This window comes from Gouania willdenowi, chromosome 16 (assembly GCF_900634775.1).
Source record: "Gouania willdenowi chromosome 16, fGouWil2.1, whole genome shotgun sequence".
NCBI classification, from domain to species: domain Eukaryota; kingdom Metazoa; phylum Chordata; class Actinopteri; order Blenniiformes; family Gobiesocidae; genus Gouania; species Gouania willdenowi.
In genome coordinates, this window is record NC_041059.1 from 8091162 (window position 1) to 8118597 (window position 27436).

The 27436-nt window shown below is 36.5% G+C and overlaps 2 protein-coding genes and 2 non-coding genes across 4 annotated transcripts; all 4 read right to left on the minus strand.

The window, feature by feature from the left end:
• Positions 1–873: 873 nt before the first annotated feature.
• cfap418 (cilia and flagella associated protein 418) lies at positions 874–7187 on the minus strand. The gene is made up of 6 exons (XM_028471307.1): positions 6992–7187; positions 6655–6757; positions 6082–6152; positions 5834–5899; positions 5663–5758; positions 874–1413 (listed from the first exon to the last, which is right to left on the minus strand). The coding sequence occupies exons 1-6, from the start codon at positions 7120–7122 to the stop codon at positions 1254–1256; spliced, it is 627 nt and encodes a 208-aa protein (XP_028327108.1). The 5' UTR covers positions 7123–7187; the 3' UTR covers positions 874–1253.
• A 159-nt stretch (positions 7188–7346) lies between these two features.
• Positions 7347–7428, minus strand: trnas-aga (transfer RNA serine (anticodon AGA)). Its single transcript has one exon. It is a non-coding gene; the product is annotated as a tRNA-Ser (tRNA).
• A 5993-nt stretch (positions 7429–13421) lies between these two features.
• On the minus strand, positions 13422–13503 carry trnas-aga (transfer RNA serine (anticodon AGA)). Its single transcript has one exon. It is a non-coding gene; the product is annotated as a tRNA-Ser (tRNA).
• Positions 13504–18943: 5440 nt separating this feature from the next.
• Positions 18944–22951, minus strand: cd83 (CD83 molecule). Its single transcript, XM_028470449.1, has 5 exons — positions 22872–22951; positions 21814–21950; positions 20073–20295; positions 19182–19279; positions 18944–19102 (listed from the first exon to the last, which is right to left on the minus strand). Exons 1-5 carry the CDS (start codon positions 22906–22908, stop codon positions 18944–18946), a joined length of 654 nt encoding a protein of 217 aa, XP_028326250.1. The 5' UTR covers positions 22909–22951.
• Between the last annotated feature and the right edge of the window lie 4485 nt (positions 22952–27436).

Sequence of the window (27436 nt, forward strand, 5' to 3'; positions counted from 1 at the left end):
ACTTGTTAACGCTTTAATGACTTAGTTTTACATTTAAAACATCAGTCTCACTACATCTTAATAATATTATAACATCCTGAGCTCGTCTACGCTGCAGTGCGTTTTCATGGGATCGTTTTCACACAGCAGTAGCACATTGTGTTTGAAAAAGACACAACAAAAAGCTTTAAACATTAACCATTAGTTCCCAAAATACGGAGTTACTTTTAGTCATCTCCAATTACATGCAATTTTGATTTATTTATTTTAAGACGTTTGTTCAAATCAGGACACTAAATGAATTCTCAAAATCCTTTGTCAAAGCTTCATTAAAGCTGTTTTTTGGTTGCTCCGAATACACATTAAAGTTCATGTTAATTCCAGCAAGTCAATTCTTTTTTCTTTTTAAAAAAAATATGTTAAAGTTCAGGAAATTTACTTTGATCTCCTGACATGTGTCGTTTTCCTCAGAGGTGTCTGCTGATCGCTTTGATGTGTCAAAGCGACACATCAAAGTGAGAGCTTCTATTTTTCAAAAATGTCAGTGTGCTTTTTTTGTACAATGACAAATAAAATGATTCTTTTGATTTTGATTCAAAGCAATCAGCAGACGCCTCTGAGGAAGACTGACAGTTGGCAGTCAAAACACATCAGGAGATCAAAGTCATATGTTAAAGTTTAATTCATTCAGACAACTGTTCCTCAGGAAATCCACCATGACCTCCTGACATGTTTCGAGTGCCAAATGCCAGTCTTCTTCAAAGGTGTCTACTGATCGCTTTGATCTTTCCTTTGATGTTTTCTTGACTTCAGCATAATAATTCCAGCAAGATTCTTTTTGTCTTCTTTTTTAATGTTAAGGTTTCATTTATTCAGACATCAGGAAATCCACTTTGATCTTCTGACAGGTTTCGACTGTCAAGTGCCAGTCTTCCTCAGAGGCGTCTGTTGGATTTCCTCAGGAATATTTGCCTGAATAAATGAAACCATCACATGTTATTCAAAAATAATCTTGCTGGAATTAGATCAAAGTAAATTTCCTTGAAAAATAGTTGTCTGAATAAATGAAACCGTAACATATAAAGTTCATGACAATGTTGATGAGTGTCTTTGATCGTCCGACTTGAAAAACAGACGTGATATCTTCCGGTAGAAGCTGAGTTGAATGTGTTTTGATGAGCATTTCCAGGCCGAGGTGATGGACGGTTCATTGATTGAAATGACAGAGTAGACTGACTCTATGTCTGTGAAGTGTACAGTGTCCTTCCACCGCGTCAGTCCTGGTGTTTTCCACAGACCCATCTGAGCTGCGGTCGCTCCCTGACGTCCATGGGTTCCTCTGAGGAAAACCAGCTGCACTGACAGGCATACGCACGGATACCTCTCCTCCTCCTCAATTTAGCACGGAGCTTCTGATGGTCCGGCATGTTATTCCTATCCATAGAGAGAGAGAGAGAGAGAGAGAAAGAGAACAGGTGTCATCACCACTGCAGACACTAGATAAATACAATAAATGTGCAATAAATGGCGATTTTTGTATCAGTCAAAGACAATTACAACAAACAAGACTCTGGGACATATTTGTGTTTTTCCCACAATCATGATGCACTGGATCAAATTTTATGAATGCAGTTGGAGGAGTTGTTAAGATCGCGTGATTCCTTCAGCACCAAATTTCAATGCCCTTTCTGCACATTTTTTCCACTTTCAAGATATTTTCAGCACTATAAATTCTTTCCACCTAATGTTGCATACAGTATGTTGACCCATTATTGTCACTCATATCCTCTTTTCACCACTTTTTATGCTAAGATTGGTCATGCCCATTATTTGCCAGTTTAAACTAATTGTTCCAAACCAACTGTTCCAATATTGACACTTTGAAACCTTTTTACCACTTTTTCTTTTAAGATGACTATATATTATAGTACTAAACTTCCTGGATAACAGTGGATATTATTCAGAAATATAAATAAATGTGGTTATCACAGATTCATAGAACAATGGACCATCATTTTGCTGACTTTATGGATGAACCCCAAAAAGCTCTCCCCTTTATTTCCCCTTATAGATGACCCTGTCTCCACATGACTGTTCTTTAATGTTCATGTCTGTGTTCAACCACCTTCAGGTACAGTGGGGGTCCTCGCTCTCTGAACCTTTATTTTGGGGGTCGTGAGCTGAAAAGGTTGTAGGGGCATAACATTGATCTGGATTGATACATCAATTGGTAAAGCAACGATCCAATCAAATTGATGGAAATTTAAACCAGTGATCAACATCGTCGTCGTTAGAATACACCTTTTTGTTAAAGAAGACCAATTTCATTTACATGTCTGTAACGAATTTAGCAATAAAATTGTTGAAACGTCAAAATTGGTTTGCATTTTTTCTAGCTTTGGGTGAAATGTAATTGATTTGAATAAATAAGTATATGATGATGTCTTCAATCAATCGAATCAACATCGAATCGTGGCAGGTGATATCGGCACATTTTGTGCCGCTGTCTGAGAAATGGATATTGTATCGTATCATCAAGAATCTAATAAATTCACACTCCTGGTAAATAGGTTAAGAGGATTAATGAAAATCATGCAATTTTGAAGGACTGTTACTAATAATTGCAACTCAAAGTTTATTCATTTCGAAAAAAAGAAACAAAAAATGAATGAATTTTCTATTGGTTTTAAGCAAATGTACAATAGCACCCAATGTACAGTAATTAGCATGTTTCCCTCAGCCTTGTACTGTTCAAAGTGTTTCTGTTGCTTTTCTTGTGCTGGTAATACATCCACATTATGTTAATATTTTTTATTCCCCTGCTTTAAAAAATCATCTTGAAAAGAAAAGCTAATTTAATTAAACACAGTGACTAACGCACAGGCCGGCTTTACGCACCATTTATTTGCCGTCCTTTTAAGTTCTACACACCACTCAGCTCTGCTTGTTCTTGGGTAAAGCCTCTTAAATAATAGATTTTTTCTAATTAATGGGAAAATAATGACAGAATGTGTGTGGGCAGAGGAAGACGTCTGCAGTCCATTCAGATAGCAAGCTACTGAATATTACACAAGAGGTGTTCAAAGAATATATATTTAGAATGCTGAATTAAACAGGGTGAATGCAAAGAAACTTTCACATTTATTCGTGTATCTTTTTAACAAATCTGGTAGCCATGAACTCATTCAGTGCCAGCCATTTTCAAAATGACAAAGTTGAGAAAAACGGCTTTTTCTGAAAAAACCCATTAGTGATTTTGAAGCTTTTTTTTTTTTTTTTTTGCTTTAGTGACACCTCTACATTGGTTTCCTTCTACAAAACCTCAAAAACAAACTGAGACCGGGCTTTTGATGGCAACATTATTATTATTTTGTTATCTAGGTCAGAGTTGAATGGATTTCTTACTGTATTTTGGCATTCCTCCAAGTCTCTCCCCCGTCATTCTCCCCACACACAACTTCCTCATTCTCTCGAACATGTCGAGTGTCACTGCTTGCCCCATTGTTTTGATCATTTTATCTCACCATCGCGACACTATCAATAGTCCACTTAGGTTCCATACATGCTCTGGTTGAGTGTGCGCTGCTGGGAACTGGGAACATCATCTCTTGCAGCGCCATTTTCTGTCTCGTAAACTCCTTTCCTCTCCCTCTGAGCTATGCCATTGCAGCCTCACTAATAAAGGTCCGCAAATACAATAGTGAGGATGCCATTGCATCCTCACTAATAAGTGCTTTGTTTGGAATATTTGCTGGACCATTTTTCCTCTCCACCTCACATAGTAATTATCTTGCTTTTATGACCCTTCTAGCTAGGAGGGTAATGTTGTTGAAATGGAAATTGCCGCCACCCCCCTCTGTTGGCCACTGGCTTAGGGACATTTTACATTTTCTCAAACTTGAGAAAATACGCATGACACTTCATGGCTCTTCTGACAGATTAATTCAGACTTGGAATCCCATGTTTAAGTTTCTTAAAGAAATGAACTTCCCTTCTGCACCGGAATAACTTTTTCTTTTTTCTACAATACTTGTTTTGTTTATCTAAGTGGGGGTGCCGCACATCTTTCTTTATATCTTTTTTATTTTATTTTCGGACATGCTTGTAGTTGGTGTGTTGTTGTCTGGTTTTGTTTTGTTCTATGCGTGTGTGCTTTAAGGAGATTGTACCAGTATTCATTGTTCCCCTATATTTGATCTTCGTGTTTTTATGCAAATGCTGTACAATTTCTGTAAAACTTTAAATACACAAAGTTTGAAAAAAAAAAAAAAAAAAAGAAGAAAGAACTGCACCTCACTAACTGTTATTTCACCAGCTGGTTCCACCCATAGTCTTATTTACTTGTAGAAGATTGATGGATGGATGTTCCACAAATGAGAAAAATCTGCATCAACACTGCCATCTGCTGGCTAAAATAGGAATCATCAACCATCAAAGCAGTGGGATTTGTGTGAGGCAGGGGTGTCAAACTCGTTTTTGTTCAGGGGCCAAATACGAACCAGTTTAATCTCAAGTGGGCCACAGATTTCACGAGGTAAAACCAGCAATTTCAACAAATTGTACCCCAGTTTGCACTTCCGCGTATAATTGTAATTGAAAGTATGTAAGAAACCTACAATATTCAAGCAATAAGTTACAGATAGATTTTCCTTGATTTTGTGCTAATTTTTCAATCTAATCTGGGTAAATTTTGTGGAATAATTTGAAGGAAATTGCAAGATTCTGAAAAAAAAAAACAATCCATAATTTAAGATGGAAAAAAAACTGCCAACCTGTGATATAAGCATTATATTTTGGAGTTTCATTGAATTTATATAATTGGAGGGGTTGAGAAATTTACAAATGAATTATTTGGTAATTTACACAATATATCATTATTTTGTGTCATTTTTACTTTCACCTGTGGGCCGAATGGGATGCTCTAAAGCAGTGTTTCTCAAATGGGGGTTCGCAATGGCACTACAAGGGGTACTTGAGAGCGAGAGAAAGGAAAATTAACAAATAAAGTGTCAGTCTTGGAATAGTCAGTCTCCCACCCCAGGCGTGATATGACCGGATATTATAAAAACTATAGAAATAAATCTATTCAGGAGCCACTAAATCTGTGTTTTTCAACCCTGGAGTCGGGACCCCATGTGGGGTCGCCTGTAGTTTAAATGGGGTCGCCTGAAATTTCAGAAAAATTCAAATAGATTTTTAAATATTTTTATTTTATTTTATTAAAACATACAATCTTAAACAACTGTATTCCTATACTTCCACTTTGTGAAATATAAATCCAGTTCAACAAATGCAGTAAAATAAATGAATAAATAAATAAAAATCTAAGCTCAAATATGATCAAAAACTAATTCTTTGGGGTCACTAGAAACTCTTGATATCAAGATGTGGTCACGATTCAAAAATGGTTGGGAACCACTGCATTAAATACTGTTTCTTTCCACTTATTTAGAAATTTAGATTCTTTAAAATGTGTGTTATCACTCGTTCATTACATTATTATGCTCTATAGTTGTTTTTAAATAATTTTCTAAGCAAAATGTTGTAGTCGGACAAAGGGGGTACTTGGATTCATAAATAAGAGAAAGGGGGTACTTGAGCCAAAAAACTTTGACAACCGCTGCTCTACAGGGCCAGATTTGGCCCCCGAGTCTTGAGTTGGACACAAGTGGTGTAAGGTCACCTGAGGAACAGGTAGTCACAGGAAGGATCCCACTCACTGTCTTCAAACGTCATTACCCGGAAGTCGCAGGAGATGCACCTCAGCTGGTCACATGACCTACAGACGCACAACATTTAATATTTCGGAGCTATAACACACACAGGAGGAGGTGTTGGTAAATGTTATCCAGACCTTTTGGACGTGCTGGTTCCAATGCCATTAATGAGTGAGCTTCCCCCGAGAAACACAGGACAGCACCTGAACACAGCACGAATGTGAGACAACAACCAGCACAGGAATAAACTACAATCTCCTAGACACAGTGTGCTATAATAAAACTTCTCAAATAGCGTTCTGCAGTTTCCCTCTATGTGCATCTTGGCTCTCATATTTATTTGATTTGAAAGCACTTTTTTTTTCTTTAATCAAATATGTCTCACTTTCTTCCTCCAGCATCAGAGGAATGATTCTTCTTCTTTTTCTCATGTGTTCCATCAGAAAACTGTGTTATCTGAAAAAATAAATGCATTAGAAAAAAAAAACAAAGAAATAAACATTGACAGGTCAATTCATTCCAAATGAAATATACCTGCTCAATGTGTTACTCCCATGTCTTGGTATTTGATATCAACTTTAGGTTTTTTTATTTGAATATGAAATCTGATTTTATTATGTTATGAACATAGTTGATTTTTTTCTTCAGAGTTTTTAAATGTTTAATAAAGGAAGTTGTGCCACCTTCAGCACTACGCTCCCTCAGGTCAGCTGACTGTCTGCTAATCAAATAGTATTTATTCTTGCTATTATTTGCTTTTAATGTTTGGTATATTTTTTACTGCTTGTTCATGGTTACTGAGCTTGAACCAATTGTATCTTTTTTTTTTACTGCTGTATATGTGCTTGGTATTTATAGTGCCTTAATTGTTGCTTATAAACTTCTTTCAAATATAATTCATAGTTAAGTTTATCAGCAGTTCATATCACATGTTTCCTAATAATCCAGACGCTTTTACCTTTGTTTGAGATGTATCACAGTAATCCTCATCCATGAACTCGTCCAAAAGAGCATCAATATCGTCAGTGATGCTGCTTTTCAGCTCCTTATGTTTTGATGCACTGATTCAGGGACAAAATTACCAAAACAGCAATGTTATTCTCTTCCTACTTAAATAAGTGTATTATAACTGTAAAGTCATCAAACCAAAATACATAAGAGTAAGGCAGTAGGACCACAAAGGACCACAAAGGCAGAATTTAAATTCGCCTTAGGAAGTTGCGCTGCCTTTCTCTAATAACACTGCCACTGTTAGCTTAAAGCTACATATCGGCTAGCTTTAGAACCGTGCTAACCTGTGTGTTCTCTGTCCGTCCGTGACTTTAGTGGGTTTATCAACCGCGCTCGACTCCCCGCGAACACATACATTACGACAAAACGTTTTTTCTACTTCATCCAGCAGGTCGTCCAAATCATCGTCGGCCATAACGACATAACAGAGTGTTTATTTAGCCTTGGAGCTAACAGCCCAGGATAGGCTTCGCCAGCGTCATTGCCATGGCAACGCTGACAGAATGACGTGACTTTAAGAAGTAGCAGCAAGAGAATTGACCGTAACATGTAAACGATCTATCATTTTATCTGTTTACAACAAAAGGGTTTCTCTGAAAAAACATTATTGCTTCACAATACAGAAAAAGTAAAAATATTCGTTGTCGGCAGGATTCGAACCTGCGCGGGGAGACCCCAATGGATTTCTAGTCCATCGCCTTAACCACTCGGCCACGACAACAAGTTATATATACTTCTCTGCAACACAGAGCTATATATACAACACCAATACAATATGACCGCTGTTTACTCACCCCGTCACGCTCACCTGTCACAGGTGAAGCTCATCACCTTGATTATGGCACCTTATTTAAACTGTGGCTGCTCAGGTCACTCTTTTTTTATTTTATTTTTATTTTAGCTCCAACGGTCTGTGTACGTCGGACTCAACTCTTCGATTTAGTAAACGGATTTTATTATCAGATCAAAGGTGTCAAACTGATTTACAGTTTAAATATTAACTTAAATCACTTTTAGCAGTATAAAAAGTTTTTAATATTGACCTTTTTTAAACCTGAACAAACTGCAACACAGTGACGTAATAAACCGGAACCGGAAGTATCTCGCTCAATACCCGCGAGGGAGCCGTAATATCAAAATAAATGAAAATAAACATTTTGCAACATCAAATTACTCCAAATTAACAGATGCACACACTCGGGCTATGTGCAAGCTGTTCATAAAGTTTCACGTCGAACAGACAACCCGTCGGGGGAGAAATTCGCTCCACAATCACACACAATTACACACGCACCACATACACACAACTTCCTTGCTTTTATAGAGAGATAACTTGGAAACATTACTCAATCATATGCTGAATTGTGGTTCAAACACCATAGACCACCCAAGTGATTCTTGTATTTTTGCTGTTACGCTTTGATTCCTGTGTTTTTGATGTAATATGCTTTGATTCATGTTATGCTTTGATACGTGTTTCTGCTGTGTTACGCTTTGATGCCTGTTTTTTTGCTGTTACGCTTTGATGCCTGTTTTTTTGCTGTTACGCTTTGATGCCTCTGTTTTTGCTGAGTTACGCTTTGATGCCTCTGTTTTTGCTGAGTTACGCTTTGATGCCTCTGTTTTTGCTGAGTTACGCTTTGATGCCTCTGTTTTTACTGTGTTACACTTTGATGTCTGTGTTTTTGCTGTGGTGATTCCTGTGTGTTTGTGGTGTTACGATTTGATACGTGTGTTTGCTGTGTTACGCTTTGATACGTGTGTTTGCTGTTATGCTTTTCCTGTGTTTTTGCTGTGTTGATCCCTGTGTTTGCTGAGTTTTGCTTTGATGCCCATTTTTTTGCTGTTACGGTTTGATGCCTGTTTTTTTGCTGTAATATGCTTTGATTCGTGTTATGCTTTGATACGTGTTTCTGCTGTGTTAAGCTTTGATGCCGGTTTTTTTGCTGTTACGCTTTGATGCCTCTGTTTTTGCTGAGTTACGCTTTGATGTGATGCTTCTGTTTTTACTGTGTTACACTTTGATGTCTGTGTTTTTGCTGTGGTGATTCCTGTGTGTTTGCTGTGTTACGCTTTGATACGTGTGTTTGCTGTGTTACGCTTTTATACGTGTGTTTGCTGTGTTACGCTTTGATGCGTGTGTTTGCTGTGTTATGCTTTTCCTGTGTTTTTGCTGTGTTGATCCCTGTGTTTGCTGAGTTTTGCTTTGATGCCCATTTTTTTGCTGTTACGCTTTGATGCATGTTTTTTTTTTTTTTTTTACTACTGTGTTGTGGTTAGTTTTGTTACTTTATCGTAGTTATAAGGCTGTGTTGTTGCCATGTTATAGTTTGAACAGCACATCACACCCATAAGGGAGACCGTGGCTCAGGTGGAAATGGGGTTACCCTCTGATCGAGAGGTTGTCTATACTGGTCTGTGTCAATGTGTCCTTGGGCAAGACACTGAACGCTAAGTTGCTCCCAGTGGTCGACTAGGCAGCTCTGTCCCATTTGAGTGTGAATGAGCTGATATGTAAAGTGCTTTGGGACTACTTCAGTGTAGGGATAAAGTGCTATATAAATCAAGTCCATTTACCATATAATTAATTTATTTTAAGCGTTTTGTTTTATCTTACCCTGTTGTATGGTCATAGTGTAATATTAATGACAAATTGAACCCCCACAGCCTACACAAATTGCCTACCTGAGCATTGTTGTGGAATCATGGTTAATGGTTTCTTTGTAAACTTGACCTTGTCACATCTTTACAAGTTGCTCATGTAACTTCTGAACTCAACCTGCAACAGCTTATTGATTAAACTAAATGTGATGTGGTGATCTAATGCCATGTGAATAAAATAAATGAGGATGGAAGCTAAATGTAAGTGTGCACTTTAAAAACCATAAAACATAAACGTTATAGTGATCCTTTAGTTTCATTCATTGTAAATATAACTTAACTTTTTAATGTTACAGCTTTGCTATGATGTAACACTGGAACATTCAACAAGGCAAGTCTATACTAAATAATATGAAGGCATGTACAATAGTTAAAAAAAACTGACCTACCAACAACTTTAAACTGTTCATCAGCAAATGTGGAAAAGTAAATTTTATGTGCAAGATATAAAAAAACAACAAAAAATGGAATAACTTGAAATTCAAATATTGCACAAAACCGCAAGTATTGAGAGAAAACATTCGTATTGAAGAACAGTTACTAATGAAGACTTCGATCCATTGCACTTGAATAACTTTGATGTGGAGCATCCAGACTATACCTCCTGGTAAGTTCACTTTCAGACTTATTTTATTAGTTATTTTACTGGTTTGAATTCACTGCAGGAGGTTAAGTAAAAGTGGAGAACAAATTTTGTGTATGCATCTGCACATAAACAACTTTAAATATTTATCCTTAAAGTTAATATACACAAATCTTCTGAACTAAAATTATTCTATAGAAAAGTTTCATGCTATATCTATTGTATAATATCATGTGCTGGTCTTCTTGCGTCTTGTTCTCAGGCAGAATGTTTTCCATGGCATGGGGACTTTGATGTTTAGGCTCGGGTTGAAGAGAAATTGTAATACCACAACCAGGTAGGTGGTGCATGGCTAATAATACAAACACAAGCATGGAAATGCATAAATGTATTTTGCCATGGTCTAAATACACACACGTTTATTGTGCCAAAGTTAAAAACGCACAAGACAATTGTGCCAAGGTTAAAATGGACACGTACACAATCCCACAATGCTGTTGTACCAGGGTTAAATTGCACCAGTCTATTGTGCTCAGGTCAAAATATAAGCACACAATTCCTCAATAATTTTCGAAACGGTCATAGAACTGCTTAGGAAATTTTGTCAAGTAAAAAATACTTGCTCACCTTTTATTCTATAACTCCAAGCTTGGACTCAATATAACTCGGTGTCAAAACTTAATCCAAAAGCAATTATGTTATGTAGAGTTAGTGAAAATTTTTACTGGTGAATTATATAAGAATAAATCAATAGGAGGAAGGGAAAATAACTAGATATATATTAGTAATAGTATATAATCAATTTACATATATTTAGTTGTATATATAAATTGATTAATTTTCGTAACATAAGTGCACCCAGATGTGGGTGTGTGGAGAAGGTTCTCTTTGTTGGGGAGGTTAGTGCCCATCCAAAAAAAGCTTGCCTGCGCTTAGCCCATGGCGGTATCATAGAATGCAGTCTCAATTGCAGAACAAAACCGACTATTAAATAATCACTAGTGCAAATTCATATTTAAACATTTAAGATAACTAAGTTATCTTAATGGAATAGTATATTCTGCATCATGGTGGGAACTTTCATTGTAGTGCTGTTGAACTTTCGCCAAGAACAAATGGGCAGACGGTAATATCCACTAAGGCCTGAGGTTCTTGGGGTGGACGGCTGGTCAATATGATAATCTACTTGAGGTTTACAGGTTTTTTTTGGGGATGATTGCATCAGATCGATGATCGTAGTGAGGCTTTAGATTCACAAAATGGTTCAGCAATAACTGAGCTGTTGGCAAACATTCATAAGCAGCATTGAGCAAAGAACTGGACCTGCTGAAGAAAAGCTGAAAGAAGAAACAACAGCTGAGCCAGCACTTGGATTTCAATGGCACAATGACACATTCAGCTTTAAAGTAACTCTTGGAAGCAAGTACACGATCTACATTAAGCTATATTTATGGCTCATTAAGCTTTCTCTCACTTTTTCACCCACAAAGCCAAACAAATATTCAAAGCTCTGGAAGTCTGGGTATGAATGGTTTGGTTTTGGCACATTAACCTACCTTAGACACAGAAGTTACCAAGTCAATACTAGTGGATTGGATGTACTTACTGATCAAATTAAACTTTCTGGATCATCAGAGATTTCTCATGTTTGTATCCAGCAGAATTGCAATAATTTATAACCTCTCTCACAAACCTATGAAACACAGACAGTCCAGCTTACAAGTCATTCCATGGAACTAAGATGGTTTGTGGTCCTGAATACCTGTGGAAAAGAGAGAAGAATAAAATTCAGTCTGAGAAAGAGACCTATAAACTAATGACCCTGAGGTGACTGTTGGACATGTGCACTGGAAAGCAATATCCAATTTGCACTTTGATCAAATATCATCAAGCATGGAACTGACTTCTGAGATCATAATGGCCTGGAGACTTGATGGTCATCAATGTTAATAACCTGGCACCAAGAAATCCATTTCAAGATGCCAAAGGCTTTGAGAGAAGAATTTAGGTTAAAACCAATGTGGTCCAGCAGCCAATTGCATTCCTTTCTAATAGAGGCTGCATGGTGAACAAAGGATGTGGCGATTCTACAGTCTCCACTCCATGGATGAACTTAAACTTTTTGGTATAGTGTAATTATTCTAGTTTGAATCCTTTGTACTTTATAGAAATATAACATTTCTTTGTTGTTCTATGTTTGTGTAGTTTTCTGGTGGCATTCCATTTCCACTCATTGTCTTGGAGCTGTTTCTGCAGCTGTAAAAGCTCTCTGCGCTTCTAAAAAGCTGGTTAGTTTTTCCCCTTAGACCTTGTGGTTCCCACATGTGGTTTCTCTTTCTGCTCAAGTAGATGACCCCTGACTCTTCTTCTTACCATTCACTCCGTGTTCACAAAGATGGAAAGGTGCACCACCTTAAACCCTGCCACTGACTCAAAACAGCATACAGGGACTTGCATACCTGAATTGACTGACACTCCCTTGTAACCATCATCTTCTTTGCAGATGTTGCTAAAATGGTTCCTAACCAAATTCCCTCTGCATTGTTCTGATGTCTAACCAAAGTTCCTTTTTTTTTCCCCTGCATTTTTCCGATGTATTAACCAAAGTTCTATTTTTTTTTTTTTTTTTTTTTACCCCTGCTAACCAAAGGTCAGTTTTTCCCCCTGCATTGTTCGAATGTATTAACCAAAGTTCTTTGTATTTATCTTTACTCAAATATGTCTCACTTTCTTCCTCCAGCATCAGAGGAATGATTCTTCTTCTTTTTCTCATGTGTTCCATCAGAAAACTGTTTTATCTGAAAAAATACATGCATTAGAAAAGGAAAACAAAGAAATAAACATTGACAGGTCAATTCATTCCAAATGAAATATACCTGCTCAATGTGTTACTCCCATGTCTAGGTATTTGATATCAACTTTAGGTTTTTTTATTTGAATATGAAATCTGATTTTATTATGTTATGAACATAGTTGATTTTTTTTCTTCAGAGTTTTTAAATGTTTAATAAAGGACGTTGTGCCACCTTCAGCACTATGCTCCCTCAGGTCAGCTGACTGTCTGCTAATCAAATAGTATTTATTCTTGCTATTATTTGCTTTTAATGTTTGGTATATTTTTTACTGCTTGTTTATGGTTACTGAGCTTGAACCAATTGTATCCTTTTTTTTTTTTTTTTTACTGCTGTATATATGCTTGGTATTTATAGTACTGTAATTGTTGCTTATAAACTTATTTCAAATATAATTCATAGACATAACAGAGTGTTTAGCCTTGGAGCTAACAGCCCAGGATAGGCTTTGCCAGCGTTATTGCCATGGCAACGCTGACAGAACGACGGAACTTTAAGAAGTAGCAGCAAGAGAATTGACCATAACGTGTAAACTATCTATCATTTTATCTGTTTACAACAAAAGGGTTTCTCTGAAAAAACATTATTGCTTCACAATACAAAAAAAATAAAAACATTCGTTGTCGGCAGGATTCGAACCTGCGCGGGGAGACCCCAATGGATTTCTAGTCCATCGCCTTAACCACTCGGCCACGACAACAAGTATATATACTTCTTAGGAACACAGAACTTTATATATACAACACGAATACAATATGACCTCTATTTACTCACCCTGTCACGCTCACCTGTTACAGGTGAAGCTCCAACGGTCTGTGCACGTCGGACTCAACTCTTCGATTCAGTAAGCGGATTTTATTATCAGATCAAAGGTGTCAAACTGATTTACACATAGCACAGCTTGGTCTTGAATGTCTGAACAAAAAAAAATAACTCTTAAAAAAAAAAAAAAAAGCAATGGTTTGGGTATCACAGCTTAACCAAACATGGCCCATAAAGCAGTTTAAACGCAACTATATTATTCACTAAGTCATGGTTACAATACCACAGCGTTCCTCAGTCATGCTTTGTGTTTAAACTCCTAGTATCTTGTGTGGTGAGGGCGTGTTTTGAGATGCAACCAGGAGGAGGACATCCGATTGGTTGCCGTATGTTTCTCCATCTCCTCCGTAGGTTCTCTCTGAAACACATGCATGCATATACTCGTCACAGGTTGTTGAAATGCGTCTTGAGAGAAAAAAAACGTACCGGAAGTACCACGAAAAATAAATGTTTTTCAACACCAAATAAGTCCAAAATAAGGGATACACATGGGCCATGTGGTCTTCTGCTACTTATTAGAGGTTGTAAATGAACAGACTAATGCGCTAGCGCCCCCTCACACTGAGGTCAAAAGCTAAATAGGTTTCACTTCCGGGTAAACATGAACGTGCCATCTGGGCGAAATAAAATTAAAATAAATGTTTTGCAACACCAAATAAGTCCAAAATAATTATAAATAACCATGAAATATTAACTTAAATCACTTTTAGCAGTATAAAAATTTTTCAATATTGACCTTTTTTAAACCTGTGGTTCCCACATGTGGTTTATTTTTCTGCTCAAGTAGATGACCCCTGACTCTTTTTTTTTTTTTTTACCATTAACTTCATGTTAGCACAGATGGAAAGGTGCACCACCTTAAACCCTGCCACTGACTCACAGCATACAGGGACTTGCATACCTGAATTGACTGACACTCCCTTGTAACCATCATCTTCTTTGCAGATGTTGCTAAATTGGTTCCTAACCAAATTCCCTCAGCATTGTTCTGATGTCTAACCAAAGTTCCTTTTTTTCCCACCTGCATTGTTCTAATGTATTAACCAAAGTTCTTTGTATTTTTCACTGTATTGTTCCGTTGTATTAATCAAAGACCTATTTTTTTCCCCTGCATTTCTCTGATGTATTAACCAAAGTCTGATTATTATTTTTTTCTTCCCTGCATTGTTCTAATGTGTTAACCAGTCATTTTCCCCCCTGCATTGTTTCGATGTAATCACTGAAATCCTATATTTTTCTTACCCCTGCATTGTTTTGATGTGTTGACCAAAGTACAATTTTTATCCCCTGCATTGCTCCAATGTATTCACCAAAGTCCTATTTCCCCCCCACCTTGCATTGTTTCGATGTATTAACAAGTCCTATTTTTTTTCTCTCTGCATTTTTCCAATGTTTAACCAAAGTTCTATATTTTTTCCTGCATTGTTCCGATGTGTTGACCAAAGTACAATTTTTATCCCTGCATTGTTCCGCTGTATTAACCAAAGTCCTATTTTTTTTTTTTTTTTTTATCCCTGCATTGGTCTGAAGTATTGTTGTGATATATTAACCAAAGTCCTTTTTTTCCACTTACATTGTTTTGACGTATTAACTAAGTCCTATTTTTTTTCTTCCCTGCATTGTTCCGATGTGTTAACCGAAGTCTTATCTTTTGTACCCTGCATATCTCCGAATAATTAACCAAAGTCCTTCCCCCCCCCCCATTATGTCTAACCCAAGTAGTAATTTTTCATTTTGCTGACACATAACCGACATATTCTGCTCTTGACTCCATCTACTGAATGCTACGTTAGCCTACTGTTTGAGTGCATTCTGTCAACTGATACCCACTTACAGGTTTAGGCTTCATTGAAAGGAATAACTTCAGGAGGAAGTCCTAGGAATCTGAGCACTGGCTTGGACTTTACCAAGTGCTCCTGGTGATCCATGCAAACAACTGCAGTTTGACCAGTATTGACCAGGAAAGATTCTGCAATCACATATCAAAAATAACAGCAATAGAACCCTTCTCTTCCAATATCTGTTCTACGTTGCAACCTGGCTGTCAAACTCTTCTGGTAACTTCTACGTTGGTACCTGGCAGTAGAACCATTCTCTCCTGGGAACTGGTCTACTTTGGCGCCTGGCAGTAGAACCCTTCTGTTAACAGTCCTACAACTGTTCTATGTTGGAACCAGGCAGTAGAATCTTTCTGGTACCTGTTCTAACTTCTATGTTGGAACTTGGCAGTTGGCCTATGTGTAACTGGCCTACGTTGGAACCCAGCAGTGGAACCCTTCTGGCAACTGTCCCACATGGGAGAAGACTTGATGATGATTTCCTGTGTTACTGTGCGGCATGTTAGAGTATACTATGCAACTACAATGGATTGAATGAAGAATGCACCGATCACCGGGCCGATCGATCAATGCCGATTTCCCTTATGCAACCGATCTTTTCTACCTCCCCAAAGGTCTTAAAGTCTGTCATAAAGTCAGCCACTGTCCTCTTTTGCTATGAGATGACTGACAAGCCTGCCCACCAGCTCATGTGTGCATGTGCGTGCTGCCCATGTCTCTGCTACACATATACGTAACAGGCACGGTTAGCTTAGCATGTCTGCAGTAGTACACTAAAAAAGAGAGCACATGATCACAATTTGTAATTCCTGTAACGTGGAATTAAGTCCTGGTGAAGATGCAAACAAAACGCGACCTCATTCACCATAAGCCACCACCACACCGCTGAGTGTGGAGCATTTGAAGCTAGAAATCAAGCTAATGCTAAAGTTAATGGAGCAAATAGCCCACAGAGTGCTGTTAGTGTTTATGAGCAGTGAAAAGGACAAAGCGACTATGAAGAAAATGATAGAGTTGATGGCTTTGTACGTGAATAAAAAGCTGCCACGAATGAACAAGTGACTGACATAAGTGTGAGAACTAATCTGTGCCATGTTCATTCATTACCCGTTGACTTATGAAAATGTTAGACATGATGCACTTTTATATTTTTTAGAGAGTTTGAATTTTAGGAGCTTTTATCTTGTAAACTGTTGCTGATTATATTTAAAATGATATTTTTACATTTAAATATACACAAAGCTGGTGCATTTAGAATTTTTTTAAATTTTTGCACTACAAGGAAACCTAAAATTCAGGACACTTTATTGGTCTTTTAAGATGTTTTTTTAGTGTGTCCTGTAAATTATTTTATCTACCCAAAACCCTGTGGTTTTCTTTGTTAAACCAAAACACTGCTGTGCACTTTATTTTTGGCAAAGAGCTGAAAACAGGTCTGCAGTGTAACCTGTTGGACAAGTTTGTTTTTAAAATGTGAAAAATGAAAGGCTAAAAAAGTGACATCATTTTGGACAGCAACGTTCTAAACTTTCGTGGCGATTGTTCAATGTTTTACAATAAAATAAGATTGGAATATTCAATGTGTATGCTCTTACAAAATAAATAAATTTAAAAAAAAGAAAATTGGTGATCAGCCATCAAATTGCAATCGGTGCACGATTAAACTACAGATTTGTCAAACCTTGCACAATCTATCACACCCAGCCATTCACCATGTGATAGGGATGGGCAATATTATTGGCTGATATTGGCCATTTTTTTAAATCTGTTACATCAGCTTTGGTTTTGTCTGCTTACCCATGTCTGCATTTGTTGTCTAAGATTGATCTATTTCTTGAAAAAGAATAACTCAATTGCTTGTATTGCATTGTGACTACCACCATGTATCTGTTATCGGAAATTAAGTGGACTATATTTGACATTTGCAAATATCTATATTCAAACATCTTTACCATGTTCAGTTAATTGAGACCCAGTGAAATTAAATATTATAAAATGGATGGATTTCATTCAATTCTGAAGACTTGTATTTTTTAAGTTCTCATTTAATTGTGTTACACCACTAGACAGCTTAGATTGTTTCCTTTCATTATTTGTGGTAGGGATTAATTTGGATAAATTGCAGGAATTTTCAGCAGCTTTGGTCAAATACACATTATGCAACTAGTTAAAAGGGTCGGCAAAACAAAGTTTTTTTTTTTTTTTTTTTGTGAAATAATCTGCAACTACATTTATCTTTGTTATTCCAATTATAATTTTTTCTTTTTTCTGCCACACACACATTCATTTTTAGCATAAAGTTTATCACAAATGTGGAACTGTGTACATTATTTACAAATAAGTCAGTTATTCTGTTCATAACTTATAATAGGCTATTTTTTTTCATCAATATTATTTCAAGGTAGATTCGCTCCCTGTTTCTCAATTAGAGGAGCTACAAATTGCATTAGGAAACTAATATATTTATTCAATTTATAAATATATTTTTAAAGTTTGGAAATTGTACTAAAATAAATATAAATTGAGATTGCGTTTGTAAACTGAACTCTTATTTAGTCGACAAATTCTTAGGACAAACTAATTTTTCCTAACAAAAATGGACCTTACATAAATGAAGAGGCATTATGGAGAAAGAGTGCTTAAAATATGTAATATGAAATAAATATGCATCTTACTACTGCAAAAATAATAATGCACTGACATGGGTCATATCCTGCCCTAAGTTTATGTAAAAACAATTGTGATGAGTGCTATGAGATCATATATTGTTGTAAATAAAGTAGAGGAGATATCATACCCGAGCCCAATGGAACAAAACAGGATGGGACAGGTTTGTATGGAGGAAGATTTGTGTCTTTATTATTCAAATCAAAAAAAAAAACTTTTCAATAAAAAAAAAAAAAAAATCACTTCAATCAAAAACAAAGTCAATTTTAAGAAATTTGTAGTTTTTACACCACTGCAGACATCAGTAACCTTCGTGGCCGTCAGATTATTACGTCACTTGAAGTGTGTCAGATTGTCAAAACAAACGTGATGGTCATTTCCTAACTCCTTTCCTAACACCTGTCCTTAACCATGTGACTTTATCCACGGGGTTAGAGAACAGTGCATAAGAAAGGCGAGAGGAGGCTCTATTCAGACGCAGCCTAGGCCCTTGTAGAGAGGGGCGGAGTTTGGGATCATGAAAAAGCTCCACAGTGAACATTGTGACAAAAAACAACAAACACAACATTCAATTCAATACAACAGCACATTAGCATAGTCTATGGTTAGCACCAGGGGTCAAATGTGCAGCAGGAGGCAAAGCGCCGTAAGGGCAAATATTTGTAGAAAATAAAGATACCTCATTTGTTTTCAGAACAACGAAATACGTATAAATGTTTACTTTGATATTGTATAATGTGTATGGACACTGTGCTAAGTGTTCACTCTTCAACCACAAGATTTAAAGTGACAGTGACAGAAGTGACATTAGTTTCAAACATTCATCTGGGGTGCTTTGAGGCCTAAAGTATGAATCAGCTTTAAGTCCTCTGGGTTGAGTGGTTTAAGTGGTGCATTTAATGAAATAATTTTTTCCACAGTTGTTTTCATAAATGTCTTGGTTCCTTTTTTTGAGATAATCTTCAATAAACCCTGCAAACAGAAGAAGGACAAACACTTAGTTTAAAAATAAATAAATAAAGTTCAGCCTCTGAGGTGTTCCAATACTTACACAGAGTATTGCTAGAAGTGTTATTAGCACGATTGTAGGAATGATAATCAGCAAATAATTCTTCTTAGGCTCATTTTTTGGCTGAATATCAGGACATCCTGAAAATGACAACAAGCACAAAAGTTTAAATGCAAGTCTAATTGAAACATGAATTAGTCTTTTAAAGCACTGTTTATCTGAGTGAAAATGAACAAATGAAAGCATTAAAAATATGGGTTTAATGTTTTTTTTTATTTAAATGATAATATAAGAATGATGATGAAATTATCTGGATTAGAACATCAACTGAAAACCCAAGGGTCGGTTTGGGCTGTGTTCGAAATGGCACACTCCGTACTACACTACTATGCATATACAAAGTATATACTGTCTACTATATACTATAAGTATGATTAGGATGATGAGCATTCCTACTGAAGTATACTTCCAAGTTTCCCAAGTTGCATTTCAAACCTACGACAAAAACCTGAATCACACTGAGGCTAAATATCTGTTGATTCTCCACCTTTGAAAGTTCTGAAAACATTATATATATACTGTATATATATAGGCCATATTGTAATTTCCTATATCTCCAAAATAGAAAACTTGATATATCTTAAAATCTTGATAATTTCCCAGCTCTAGCTTGAAGCCGCTCCTGGGAAGATTTTACGTTCCGCTCGCAATGCATCATAGGGCAGTTGAGTATGACTAGTGTGTTACATTTAGTATGAGTAGTACATTAGTATGACATTTCGAACAGTCTTGGTCCCACACCAGACAGGAGATGACCAGAAATGATTAAAAAAAAAAACTATAGAAATAAATCTATTTATGCTATCTCGTAAGTCAAAGATGCAAATACCAAGACTTATGATTTGAAAGAAAATCCAGGAGTGATGCCCTTACCTTTTAGATTGAGTTGAACCCGTCCTTCCTGGTTTTGCTCCCCCACAGGTGCCGAGAGGTAACAGGCAAACAAAGCCTGGTCACTGCAGCTCACGTTGGACAGGATCATGTCATAGGAATCGCCCACAAACTTTACTTCTCGGTCCACATTAACGTACAGTTTTGTCATACCGTTGGGGAGGGTTTTTGTTAGCAGACCATAATGGGTTTCTTCCTGTCCAACCTGTAAAATGAGAAGTTAGACATTCAATGAAGTACTTGTTTGAAAGCAGTGTTTTTCAAACTTCTCAAGTTTCCTGAAAAACAACACATTGTCAAAAAAAATGTTGAGCTACCAGTCAACAAGTAACATCATATTTCATGATAAATCAAAAACTAAATTAAACTAATCACCTGCATAAAAAAACAAATGTCAAAAATACAGGAAATAAATGAGACATTGTTTGCAATCTGTGCCAAAAAAGCTTCAGAAAACTATGAGGAAATACATTTTTTAAGTCAGTCATTGAAAGTTTGTTTATTGTTCCACTCCATGTGAAGTACACGCCAACTTTAAATCTTTTCATCTTTGCTACATTTTTAGACTTCTCATTATTACATGTTATTATCTTTATTGTTAATGAAGAAAGGGTTTTAAGAAGATTGGCATGAAAATAAATGTCCTAAATTTGTCGCGCCCCACCTGTCATGCCACCATTCCCCACCAGGGCGCGCTACACACTTTGAGAAGCACTGGTCTGAAGTGTACATTAATAAATAAATAGCATTTATGGCATATATTTGGGAATTAAGGGATGTATTTAATATATGAATGTAAATGTTTTTAATTTATTCATTTATTTAATTATTTTTTAATTATGGAAGAGTTGCTCCATATACCCAAACCTTAAAACCTGGCAAAAACAAAAGTATTTGAACATAAACCAGTTTGAGTGGGTGTGTCCTAACTTCCCCAGAACCCACATAAAGGCATTATTTGAATTTCCTGCCTTGACACACATCCCGCCACAACCTTTAGTTTCACTTTAAGAAGCTCAGCAATAGTAAATATTCTTAAGGACCTGCTGTTCAGTTTTATGTGTAATGTCACTGAATTTTTACATTCGTTTATTTAGTGTGACAAAGTTTTATTCTTTCTCTGACCGAGAATGCCCCATCTAGGTTAATGAATTACTTACAAGGGAAAGAACTTCCCATACGTAAATAATTAATTTTATTACTGGGTTTAAAGAGGAACTACACAATTCTACTAAAAGAGGAATAGACTCAAAGGTACGGTAATACCAAAATAACAAAACTGCTTCTCAATTTGTCTGACTCGAGGGTTGAAAAAGTATTATGAGTTCAAACCTTTAGAGGATTGAAATAATTTAACCCTTTAGAACACAGGTTCTCAACTGGTTGGTCAGGACCCAAAAACTGGCCAACAGCCTTAAAGATTTAAATTTCGGTGGATTTGTCTTAAGGAAGTGATGAAGTTAGTTCCTCATCTCATAGCAAGATGCCGAGAACATATTTTACTTTGGTACTGAACTGTATCACAAGCAATTGAACAACTTTTACAGCTAAGGAGATCAATGTGACATGAGCATGAGAAACATTGTTTCCCCCCAAACCAAAATCGTAAGTCTTTCTTTACCAAAAGAATCATCTTTAAGTGCCACATCTACAATGCATGTCAAAAGGAAACAGAAAGTAAAGTCTGGCTTAAGCCTGTGAGTGCACAAAAACATGTACTTACTCTGTACCATCTCACTCTCAAGTACTGGACACCAGGTTTACATTTAGCAGTGCATTTAAGAATGCAACTGTTCCCAGGAGATGCTGGGATCATCTCAGCATCCTCTCCTGCAGTAAAGCCCCATAAGAAGAGGAAGCCTACAAAGGACAAGCAGCCATTAGGTTTCACTCTTAATAAAACTCCCTTCTACAGGGAATGTTGGTTTTAAAAAAACAAGATGTGTTGATAAACCTAAACCCAGAGGTGTAAAGAGTACTGCACCAATGAATTCAATTCTATTCTTCGTTGAATTTTTTTCAACGGTAAACAGACATACAGAGTGCAAGAAGTCAGGAATCAACTTTCAATTCTAAATTAGAAAAATATAAATATATCAGGCTCTAAATATAGCTATTAACTTTACACAATGTCATGCCAAATGTGTCATGTGAGTGTTAACATGTAGAAACCACAACCTGAACTGAAAGAAGTGGCTTGGTGTTGATCAGAAATAGCAAGACAGAACATATGGATTATGTTCAATCAATGTGCCATGGCACAGAAATACAAAAAAATAATCACAAATAATAATAATTTACTCAGTAACTGTTGGGTGTAGAAATGTAACAAATTACTTTTTTTTTTATAAAACATACTTAAGTACTCAAAAAAGTAAAACTACCCATAAAAACTACTCAACTACTACTTGTAATCCATTACTTTCACCTATGCTTAAACCTCACTATAAAACAGTGAGTAGTCATTGTATTTGAAGAAAGTACCTATTCCTTTAATGCATGGGAGATAATATTATTATAACACCTTTTTATTACTATTTGCAGCCAAAGTTAAATAAAACATTTCTTGTATTCAGTCTCTCTCTCTATTGCATCTCTCTCTCCTGAATACTAAACATGACTACAGTTCATTAAGAACAATCAAGGTACATTTTGTTAGTTTGATTTCTTGGCTAAATTAAGAACTGAGCAGTGCAGATTAAACTGCGTATCCATGGTAGAATGGTTCTGCATAAGTAACTGTAATGGTTTGTGAGAGTAAATAAGTAAAGTAAGACTTACACAGGAAGAACTCCACAGCAAAGAGTTGAACAGACATGGTAGATTCAACAGGCAGTTACTGAATACTGAGTATACTTTCTGTTTCCTGTTTATGTGAATAGAACCTTGTATGCTGAGTATGAGGTAGTTCATGCCAGTGGGGGCGTCTCTCGTTTTGCGTCACAAATAAGGAACAACAACAATAGTGCCATTCTCACTGTTTTTATTATTGTTTCTCATTTCTGTATTGTACGTTACTAAAGCTGTGTTATGGACCTGCCAAAATAAATGCAAAATGCAGCTTTAAATATTTGGGACACACGCACAAACACGCACGCACGCACAAAGGGGTAGGTGCACGCAACACCATGCGCATGCGCCATTTTAGTTCAGATCAGTTGGCGTTGAATGCTGGAGCTGTGCACAACGAATCATAAAAGGGCACAGTGTATCCCAGACTTTAGCAGAACAATGTTGGTTCGAGCTCTGACAATCACGGCTTTTGGTAAGTTTACTAACAATCCATTGAAAATAAAGTAAGTTTAAGTTGGATTAGTAGGATTTACCCGTTAATCGTGCACTCCATCACACACACACACACACACACACACACACACACCTATAGAAAGACCTAACCCCGCATTAAAATGACTTTTTCGTGAGCCGAATTACTCCAAAGAATTCGTTGATTAAGTATAGTTTCAAATTGCAACTTTTGTATTTCTCATGCGAAGGTAAACACAGTGTTTATCTTATTTTCCAGGTTTCTCTAAAGAAGTTTCGCATGCCATGAGTGGGAATGTTTTACTTATTTCTTACGTATATACTTGTGTAAATTGTTTTGTCGCGTATACCATTTTATGCATGTAAAGGTGTTAATGTTTGTTATTTGTGTATGGGTTTTAAAAAGACTGAAACTGAAAATTAAAGCAGCGGGTTTTCCCCATTTGTTCTTAGAAGCAGCGCATTTACAGGAAACAGCCTCATGTTACCTTCGCCAGGTTATCTCCGAACCGTAGTAAGGAGGTCTGGTATTTCACTGAGTTTTTCCCCAGCCGTGGCTCGTTATTACCGGTAACAACAGCGGTCCGTAATGCCGACTCTGCATACCGGGTGAGTGCAGGGAGGAAGAAGCAGGCAGGTATCTGAGGGTATGATGTGTTTTAATCCTCTCTTATCTTAGGTAATAAACACGCTGCATCCAAAACTTACAGAGAGCGCACCTGTGAACATCTACTCCCGAACTGACCAGACAAAACACTACATTTCCCACACGTAAACAACCCGGTCAAGCCTTCACCTCCCACAATGCAACACCTCTCTTAAAGTGACAGGCCGTGCCTGTAACACTCACACTCATTCATTCTACGTCTACAGAGAGTCTGTAGTAAAAACAAAGCCAAAAATTATCTGCCTGGTAATAATACAAATACAAATAATAATAATAATAATAATAATAATAATAAACTGGAAACACCCTCCAAACATATAATAAAACATGTCCAACTAGAAAAAAATAAAATTGAACTGAAAGGGAAAGTGGACATTTTCCATTTGACATAAGATGCTTTTTTGGGAGTATTTTGACAAACATATGAATACATAATTATAGCATATGTTTCTTTGAAACCCCCCTCTATTCATGATTTTTTAAATTTTATTTTATATACTGCATATATTTCAAAAATTCAATTATTTACCTTTTTACCTATTTCTTTTAATGTATTTTATGTTTTGCTTTCCTTAAATCTTGTGTGTTATTACTGCAATTTATTTGCAACTGTTTGTTTTACGTAGCTGATGGAGAAATATAAACAAGATAAATAAGACATTTTAAAACACACACACAAAAAACACCAGGATAACAGAAAAATATACAAAACATAACAAAAATGACACCAAAAGGTCTTTGAAAACACAAAATGACAACATAGATACACAAAATAAGAAGTCATACGAAACACAAAACAATAACAATCAAAATGTACAAAAACACACTTCTTATTCTTTATGCTGACATGAATGTTACCTGTAGCACTTGTATATTATGTATATATGTATCATTTATATTTATCATTATTATAGTTTGTGTTTTGTTTTGTTTTTTCTGTTCTTCGCACCAAGTTAAATTCCTTGTGCTGTTTTTAAACTGTACTTGGCGAATAAAAACCCATTCTGATTCTGATGTTGATAATGTGGACCCCAAAAAATACAATCACATTTCTGTAGCGCCCGTTGTATAAAGAGTTGTGCTGGATCCAGAGCCCCTTACTTATAAAGCTAAACAACATTTATTAAAGTTTTTCTGTTCTACAAAACAATAATAAAAAAAAGGTTGAATTTAACCAACATTGTGGTGTGTGTTTTTCAGCATCATTTTTTGTGACATCCGTCAGTGGCAGCGCTGATAAAGGGACTTATGAGATTCCTTTATCCTGCTGTGGAGAGCCTAAAGTGGAGTTTGAAAAAGGCTGTGATTTCCATGCATCTGTCAACGAACAGGTATTTCAATATGACTCAATCAACCTTACTTAAATCTTCAATAGCTCAAGACTGAAATTATGCGATGACGAATACAAATCACCTCATTCTTAAGACATTTGTTGGAACAGCCCCTTTCTACTGATGTACCCTGAATTCTCAGAGAGTTCAAGGCATGCTTGGGTGCTATTTACATAGACTCTATGGGAGCAGAAATACATATGAGTAGATCTGATATAAAGAAAACATGATTTGTGAACAATGATTGTCTGAAATCTCTCATTTAAAGGCATATTATATGTGTTTGAGGCTAAAAGTTGACAAAATCCTTGTTTTAATCAAAATGGGTTGAAAGTACTCAAAAATTGTGGGAAAGGTGGTGAAATGGGATTTTAAACACCATAGAAATTGGTTGAAAGTTGCAAATTAGAGTGGCCAAAAACAGACAGAAAAAGTGGTAAAAAAAAAAAAAAAAAGGTTCATACTGTCAATATTGGCTTAAAAGTGGCAGAAATTGGGGATGGGGGGTTGGGTAATGCAATTTCAAAAGAAGGAACACAGTTTGAACTGGGTAATAATTGGAAAATCATGAATGTGATTAAAATGGCAAAAAATAAGCATGAAATATGGTGAAAAGAGGCTAAAAGTGACAATAATGGGTCAAAATATGCGACATTATGTGGGAAAAGTGTTTAAGTGCTGGAAATGTCTTCAAAGGGGGGGAAAATGCAGAAAAGATGTTGAGATTTGATGGAGAAGTGGCAGAAATGGGAGTAATGTAGCAAATATGCATTAAATGGAGCAAAAATATGGCAAGAAAAAGTGATGAAAGTTGTAGAAAAGGATCAAATTAAGCAACAATTGTTCAAGAAATATTCATAGTTTTTTGAAGGCATCTGGCGACCCCCTACCAGTGTTCCACGACCTCAAATGGGGTCCTGACATCAAAGTTGAGAACCCCTGGCAGAGAGAATTACACATTTTCTGTTATTCTTTTAATATGTTAATCAGTATAATCTGTGTGGGATAAATGAATTGCATGATGGTATTAAATATACAGCAACAAGGGTCAATTTAAACAATCATACAAAGATGAGCTAAAGCATTTGTTAACTTCTGTTTTAGCAGCGTTGTAATGTGTATGAGTTTGTTTTGCAGGCATTCGCTTGGTTTGCAGTAGTTGAAGACGGGACAAAACTACAATGCACATCTCCGTGCAAGCATCTGGAAGATGGCCTAATGATTCTTGATTCATGCAGGAATGTAAACGTCAGTGTGGTGTGCTCTAATGTACGTTAACCCTTCACTGATATTCACCCTAAAATAATAACAAGATCAATCCAGTGTTTGTTCAACTCTCTAATCCAAACACATGAAACACAAAAAGAGGCGCGTCTCATCCTTGGGGGATGCGACAAACGCACTTTCATAAAAACAAAAATTCATCCCCTTCACTTTTTACAGAGGGATTTATTGTTGAAAACATATTGGTCCAGTTAGATATAATGAATGGTGATCAAGCCAATCACAGCCAGACATTTGATGAAGCCGCCATTCCGAGAAGGTAAACAAAGAGTTAATAGCGATGAGTCGAGTGTGAGTAAAGTGACAAATAATGAGTAACAGGTGGCAAAAAATGGTCCAAAATAGGCAAAAACAGGACAAAAAAAGACTGAAATGTAACTAAAATAGGCCAAAAGCAGTCAAGAGTGGCAAAAAAATTTTACAAAAAAGACTAAACAAATGGCGTGTAATGGCAAAAGGTAGCTTAAATGATCAAATTGTGGAAAACAACAGTGAAAAAGTTTGAAAATGTGGAACAAAAATAGGCAAAATGTAGGGAGGAAACGAAATGGAAACATGTTATTTATTGGGCAAAAGGTAACTTTTTTGAATGAAAAGTGACAAAACTGACACGACTCTGCAACATCGCGTGGACATCGGGGGCAGTGCCTCTGGATTGGCAGACCGGGGTGGTGGTCCCCCTTTTTAAGAAGGGGGACCGGAGGGTGTGTTCCAATTATAGAGGGATCACACTCCTCAGCCTCCCCGGTAAGGTCTATTCAGGGGTACTGGAGAGGAGGGTCCACCGGATAGTTGAACCT